This window comes from Suricata suricatta, chromosome 5, assembly GCF_006229205.1.
Source record: "Suricata suricatta isolate VVHF042 chromosome 5, meerkat_22Aug2017_6uvM2_HiC, whole genome shotgun sequence".
Classification (NCBI taxonomy): domain Eukaryota; kingdom Metazoa; phylum Chordata; class Mammalia; order Carnivora; family Herpestidae; genus Suricata; species Suricata suricatta.
In genome coordinates, this window is record NC_043704.1 from 129,928,595 (window position 1) to 129,936,138 (window position 7,544).

Consider the following 7,544-nt stretch of genomic DNA (forward strand, 5'->3'; position numbering starts at 1 on the left):
ATACATACATTTATGATTGTACTATTAAAATTACTTCACCTTCCCAAACTGTCACATTATAATAAATTCAACTTAAAGATCAAGACTAAATCTGCCTCCTGAAAGGAAATACTGAAATATATCCCTCCAGGTTTGGGCTCACTTGACTGACTAGGTGAATCACAGTGCCACTGACTCAGATCATGAATACAGATGGAAGAGCCAATCTGGAGGGAAAAGGTAATGAATTCAAAATCAGGCATGGGTTTCAGATACCTGTAAGATGTTCCTAGTACATATTTCCCTCATTCATGTGACTCTTTCCACTAGTCAGAGGAAGACTTAAACACCAGTACCTGAACGTACTCAATAAATATCTGGTGTTTGAAGAAGAAACCAGACATCCCACGTTTCTAAAACCAGTAAGAGCTTCATCTTCTTGTATAGACAACAGAATACTGTTCCAACTACTAACACAGAAAGGATACAAACTCAAGACCTGATTTAAGATTTTTTTAAAAACCATACTCCTCAAATCTTATACTTAAGGATTGTCATTCAATTAATAAAAAATGTGGTAAGCATTTACATCATGTAAAAGCCCCAACCCAGCCAAGCACTACGGGGATATAACAAATGAACCACAATTCCTACTCACTAGGAGCCCACTCTGATGGCAGAGAAAGGGTACCACTTAAGGAGGTCAAGGCAAGACTGTAAGAGCCTGAGTTATACAGCAACAGTGAGAGTGCAAAGCAGGAATACTTAGCTTCAGATGGACTGACAGGATATGACACTGCAGAAGTAGTTTCTTGATCTTTTAAACCAGCACACAGTAAGCGCTGAGACCGGGTTGACAAAATGTCTTATCTTCCTTTCTTCTGCTTCCAAATAAGCCTCTAAGAAGAGTGGTAGCACGATGTGGTGGAAGGAGGACTGGACTGAGATTTAGGAATCCTGAGTTCTAATCATGGCTTTACTATTTGTGATACTATCACCTTGCAGGGCCATCTACTATATAACATGAGACTTGGCCTTCACCCACTCATCGCGTAGGAACCGCCTGAGCACCTACCAGGTGCTTGGCACTGGGGATACAGATGTGTCAAGAAGAAATAACCTCCCTCCTCTCCGGGATCTCACAGTCTAATAGGGAAGTCAGACCAGACAAATAATACACAGAAAGAGACACATCGTAACAGGCAGTTACGAGAGGACATAGGGACTGGATTCAGACCGGAACAGTGTCCCTTTCCATTTCAACATTCTAGACTCGGCAGACGACAACCCAGTGTAGTGTCAAGAGCATGGACTCCAGACCCCAGAATACCTGGATTCAAATCCTGGCTTCTGACACTACCGACTGTCACCTCGAACAAATTACTTAACCTCTCTGTGTCAACTAAGATTATCAACAGTTCTTGCTTCATAGGATTGTTGCGACTGGCATGCGTGAAGAACGGTGGTAAGGGCTGAGTGTCTGCGATGAATACCTGCCGTTATTACTTATCATTCCCAATAACGCTTTCGGTCCCCATTGTCCATACTCACCGCTTGCTCATTCCTCATCCCGACATATCTGATGCCCATCTTCTGGGCCGCAACGGCGATTTCGATCACTGGGATACCCACGACGCCAAACATATACTCCACATGCTGGGGGGCAAGAACAGGGGAGTAAATGCCCAGGCCCCCCACACCGTTCTCTCCCGGGGCGCTAAAGGGAAAGCCTCAAGGAAAACCTCCCGCCTCCCACCGCACCGCTCTCCCGGTCTCCAAGACAACGTCTCCCCCCCCCCCCCCCCCCCCGGCTTCCGTAGCGGCCTTCGCAGCGGGACAGTCTACCGTACTTGCGTTTTCAGGGCCTGGGCGATGACTTCAGCACCAGAAACCTGCTCCATGTCTCTGTCGCTGCGCGCGGCTAAGTTACTCTCCGACATCTTTCACCCAAAAGTTCCAGATATTCTCGCAGTCTACAGCAAGCTGACACGCAGACGCCCAGCTAAATAAAGTCTGGGGAACAGCCGCGAGCCAACTGTGGAACTCCTTCCTCTGACTGACAGGAGAAAGGCAACCAACCGCTTTGACTAGCGGGACGGAAAAGGCGGGGCTTAAATCAGTCGGCTCTCGGGGTGAGTTGAGAATGTAAACACACTCGTTCTCCAATCAGAGCCGTGCTCTTTTCCCAGCTCCTCCATTCGCGGGACCAGAGAGCAAAGGAGGAGGCGGTACTAGGAGGAGGCAGCGGCCTATGCCAAGCAGGTGAGACGCGGCATCTCTGAGGCCTCCGGCCCCTGCGTGACTACCGTTCGGAGGCATTTGGGGTCCGCGAAGGCGAGTGTAGCACGCGCAGAGTAGGGGCGGAAGGAGGGCCAGGAGACATGCGGAGGGGGCGTGGCGCGCTCTCTCGCCTCCTACCGCTGGGGCCCTTGAAGGGCCTAGAGCAGGCTTCGCAAAGGCTGCTGGGGTCCGGGTGTGGACCTAGCATTGTGCAAAGTTGGATTTTGGTCGCTTCGAGGTTCTGAGCCTAGCATTGTGCAAAGTTGGATTTTGGTCGCTTCGAGGTTCTGAGTCCAGCGTGTGCTAGGTTCTTACCAAATGCTTTTTGGTTTACACACTCTTTTGTAACTCTGAAGGAGTTTCACAACTGTGCAGTTCGTGAAACATAGTCATTGATGCACGTCAGGTAAATCCATTAACGGATTTACTCTTTACCCCAGTATAGATGAGGACACCACATTTGCAACCAAGAGACAAAGTAACTTTGGCCAGAGCTATTGGACCCACGCCATTCCTCAGAATCTCCTACTTGTACTCTACTCACTCTTTAGCCTCTTGAACCTAGTTACATTTGACCATCGTTTACTCTCACCCTTGCTACTAGCCCACCTTTCCTCTCCACTCTCCATTCTTGTCTTTCCAAAATCAGGAAATGTGGTTTTTCATAATTTTTAGATTTAGTCCCTGTCTACCACCAGTCCCTGTAGCTTGATAACCTTTTAAAACGCATTTTTGAGCGAAAAAGATGTTTGTAGTGCGATTTCTCAGGGTGCGGTCTCCGTCCAGATCTTGAAACCACCAGTTCAGTAAAAAATTATCCAGAACAAGGAGTGGAACTTTAAGTTTTTGAGGATTTGGGGTGTGTCAAAGCAAAAAGACAAGTAGTAAGTATGTGGAAGGTAAAGAGAGGAGAGGAATGGTTCATGGGTAGAGGAATGAATGAAAAGCATTGGAAGTGAAAGGATTTCTAAATCCAGAGATTTTCAGACTGTAGTCCTGGGCCCTTCCAAAGGGTCTTCCTTTTGGGGGTTCAAGCCCTAACCTCCCACTCTAAACAGAAGGGAGTGAAATAGTTGCCTCCCTGGATATGGGGACTTAGCCTAAGGTAGCCGGTCAAAGAGGGAGATTTCCTGGATATCTCAGAGTTCGTATAAAATACAAATGCAGATTTCGCATTTCCACACCAAAATGTAACCATATTTTAATATAAGTATTATGTTTTTATGAGGTGAAATAAACATGCAATAAAAGGTAGGATTCATAAGTAAATTTTGCCGATTGTATATACCTATGTAATCACCACCCAAAATAAAAATGACATTTTAAACTTACCTGTCAAGTGAAACTGATGTTCCAGAAAGTTGCAAGATGTTTTTTGTGTGGATTTGAGTAGTCCTGTTCTTTGTCTCCTCTCTCTGAGAAGCCCCCACCCTCCTCTATCATGTAGTATTGTTTATATCAATACCTATGTGACAGTCTGTACTACTATTGTATCAGAATCACTTGGAAAGCTTTTAAAAAATACAGTTGCTTAAGCCCTACACGTCTTCTGAATCAGTGAGTTACGACAAGTTATTTTTTTTAAAGCTGCTACTAATTTTGATTTGCAGCCTCACTTGGGAACCACTAGTTCTGTACTCATGGTCGAGACATCAGTTAACAATGAAATGTGTGGTTGCCTGTTACCAAAGTCATACTGTTGATTTGTTTGGATTTACAGGTTCAAGGCTACTAGATTGACATTGGCAGCACAGACTGTGTAAATGGTTAGCCCATTCATGGGACCTTGTGCCTACTTCTGTGTCAAAAGAATCGGGGACAAAATCACTCCACATAAAGTATGGTGAAAACTGTGCTGTGAGTTGTGACAAGTCCCGTGAGTTTAGTTTAACTGGTTTTGCAAAAAGGATAAATTCTCAACTGACTGGATTCTGCCCTTTAGCAAGAGGAAAAGTCAGTGAGCTATTTAAACTTGCTTTTTCACCTTTATGTCTTTCGTTCAGGGTACAGCGTTCCACTGTGTACTTGGTCTGATGATTCAGCAGAAGTGCTGACAGTCCTTGTCCCCAGGATTAGCAGGTGCTGAGAGCAACTCCTTTCAATTCAATTGTGATTACAGGACTCTGCTGTGACTTATCCAGGGCCCTTCATGCAGACCTTGTAACCATTAACCACATTCTTTGTTACTTTGGTGCTGGCATGGAATTTTATTCGTTAGATGTTTTATTGGAATTTTTTTGTTTGATTTTGTTTCTTTATCCATGGAAGGAGGTCAAAGGAGGAATAAGCTTCCGTTGTGTTTTGTTTTGTTTTTAAGAAAAGGCTAACATAATGATAATATGCTCTCTAAAGCACAGAGCTGGGATGAGTGGGTGGCCCAGTTGGCTAAGTATCCAACTCTTCAGCTCAGCTGAGGTCTTGATCTCGTGGTCATTAGCTCAAGCTCCACATTGGGCTCTGTGCTGGGTGTGAAGCCTACTTAAAAAAAAAAAAATCCAGGGGCGCCTGGGTGGCTCAGTCGGCTAAGCGTCCGGCTTCGGCTTTGGCTCAGGTCATGATCTCACGGTTCGTGGGTTCGAGCCCCGCATCGTGCTCTGTGCTGACAGCTCAGAGCCTGGAGCCTGCTTCAGATTGTGTCTCCCTCTCTCTCTGACCCTCCCCTGCTCACGCTGTCTCTGTCTCTCAAAAATAAATTTAAAAACATAAAAAAAATTAAAAAAAAAATCCAAACAAACAAAAGAACAGAGCCTGTCATCAAAGTGTCTCTATGCCCAATATTCTATCTGATATGAGAGTTATTTGGTGGCTTTCTTCCATCTGGGTAAAGAGAATATCGAGGCAACCAGGTAACTTAATAAGAGTTGCAATATAGTGCTTAGAGAAAATATATTCTCTAAGGATTCAAAACAGGCAGCTTCTAAAAGAACTCCTCAGGCTCCCAAATTATGATAGTAGGTTTTAATTTCAGTAAACTAACAAAGACACTAAAAATCCTTGTGATTATTTAAAAAGCAAAACACCAGCTGAACCTGTAAGAAATTACCTCACAAATCTATGTTATCAAGAGGTGAGGTGTTTGGTTGTCAAATTAAGAAATGAATTAGGGTTATTTATGATACATTATAGAATGGCTGAAAAGAAAATTGGCTGAAATATAAGAAAAGAAAACTGAAACTAAGTACCTTAAAAACAAACAAAAAGCAAGCAATAACAAAATAAAAGGATACCTATGTAGAATATTCTTTTTAAAACCAACACTGAAAACCATACAGTAGGAAATGTCCTATAAAAAATATGTGAACATAAAGAGAGCAAAAAATAAAATATAAAATAAAATGTTTCTTTTAATAAAATAAGTTAAATTGGTTTTATTTGCTTCTCATTAAATTGATGGACTGCAAAGGACCCAAGCTCAGAATAGGCTTGAAGCAAAACCAGTGAAAAACAATTTTATTATTGAGGCACCTGGGACGGATTTTAACGCCTATTACTGGGAGTTTTTCCCAGTTGTCCTCTGACCTAGAGAAGGGGTGGATTTCTGCCCTTGGCTTGGACACGCGCCACCTTTTCTCTACATTTGCATGCCAGCCAGACCCCGACCTGAAATGGGAAACACAGTTTGCCATTGGAAACTGAAGAAACTGTGTCCCTCTTACTGCTTTCTCTTCATCCATTGTGTGTTTAGTTGGGTTGTTCTTTTCTAATTTAAATTTGGGATGGTTTGACTTCAGTAATCATTAAATCACTAATAAACGTGTTTACTTGAGGTAGAGTGCACCAGGAAATGGTGACAACTGTATGTCGTGCTATGAGGACATAAGAGATTTATCTCAAGTGGCTTAGAAACCGTAATCCGGTATTTCTCAGTAATAGAACCCTACACTTGAGGGTGACCCATGGTGGGGGGCAGCTATCACTTATGAAAAATGGTAGCAGGAGTTAAATGCTTCTGCTTTCATTTGTTTCTTATTTTGCCATTAGCCTTCATTACAGCCCCTTTCCTTAGCTTTTTAAATTGTACCGTATTGTTTTGTTTTGCTTTTACTATGTTCCCTGTGTGAGCAAAACAAGGAATCCACTCTGGGGCAGAATCTCTGAATGATTCCCAGGGTTCCGAGTGGAACTGCTGGGGTGTAATCCCAGGTGAGGGAAATCTTTATTAAAAGCTTAGGCTTTGAACTTTCTTCTGTATCATAGCCTTTGAGTTCCTCTTCGCAGCTTACCTGTGATGTATTGTTTTATTCACTTTAAAATTTGTTTATATTTAACATTTATACATTTATGGCATCTTTCAAACCCAGGAATGGGAACAGAGATTGATTCATAACACATGTACCCAGCCCCTAGCTCGAGTAATTCATTAAAAATACAATGAAGCTCCCTGTGGATCCCGCCCCCCCCATTGCATTTTCCACACCCTGAGCCATGGAGGTAACCACTATCTTGAATTTGGTGTTTATAATTCCCACATTATCCATTCTTTTTATTTAAAAAATTTTAATGTTTTTATTTTTGAGACCGAGAGAGGCAGAACATGAGTGAGGGAGGGGCAGAGTGAGAGGGAGAACCAGAATCTGAAGCAGGCTCCAGTCAGCACAGAGTCCACACGGGGCTCAAACTTAGAAACTATGAGATCACGACCTGAGCCGAAGTGGAACACGAACACTTAACTGACTGAGCCACTCAGGCGCCCCTCACATTAACCATTCTTTACGGGATGGACTTCAGGTTATCTTTAACTTTATCAAAAAGTTTCTCTAAACATTCTTGCATGTCCCCTTGTGCACCTGTGTGAGTGTTTATGTATATGTGGGTGGGTCACATCAGTTTTACTAGATATTGCCAAATTGGTCTCCAAAGTTACTGTTCCAATTGACAGTCCCACATTTTGTTTATAAGAACTCCCCTTCCTATACATTCTCAATCATGAAATTTGTAATTTTTTTGCCAATCTATGTGAATGTGAAATGGCTTCTCATTTGCATTCCCTGACTACTAATGAAGGTATAGATATGCCATCTGGTTTTTCTTGTTCTGTCAATTGTCTCTCTTATATCTTTACCCCATTTCTTTATGGAGTGTTTATCTTTTTCTTATTTATTTGTAGACATTCTTTATATATTCTGAATGCTTATACTTCATCTTTTAACTTGGTTTATAGTTACTTTTGAGGTGCAAAGATGTGGGGTTTTGGGGTGGTCACATTTGACAATTCTTTTCCTTTCTGCTTTATTCTTTGTATCTTGAGAAAATGTTCCCTAAACTGGGGTGAGATTTCTTTTCCT

The 7,544-nt window shown here is 42.6% G+C and overlaps 2 protein-coding genes across 6 annotated transcripts in view; one reads left to right on the plus strand and one right to left on the minus strand.

Annotated features, from left to right (window-relative positions):
- HACL1 (2-hydroxyacyl-CoA lyase 1) overlaps positions 1-2,041 on the minus strand; it is a 38,253-nt gene extending 36,212 nt beyond the window's left edge. For 3 of the 5 annotated variants that reach the window (XM_029940318.1, XM_029940319.1, XM_029940317.1), the window contains exons 1-2: positions 1,830-2,041; positions 1,531-1,635 (exon numbers count right to left, since the gene is read on the minus strand). In XM_029940318.1, coding sequence (XP_029796178.1) covers positions 1,531-1,635; positions 1,830-1,919 — 195 coding nt within the window. In that variant the 5' untranslated portion in view covers positions 1,920-2,041. Of the gene's footprint in view, positions 1-1,530; positions 1,636-1,829 lie in introns of those variants that run through there. The other 2 variants (XM_029940321.1, XM_029940320.1) reach the window with 1 other exon arrangement.
- A 101-nt stretch (positions 2,042-2,142) lies between these two features.
- The window catches only part of BTD (biotinidase), a 24,212-nt gene continuing 18,810 nt past the window's right edge, over positions 2,143-7,544 (plus strand). Inside the window, exon 1 of the mRNA XM_029940322.1 lies at positions 2,143-2,241. Within this exon, the coding sequence (XP_029796182.1) occupies positions 2,231-2,241 (11 nt within the window). The 5' untranslated portion in view covers positions 2,143-2,230. The remainder of the gene's footprint in view (positions 2,242-7,544) is intronic.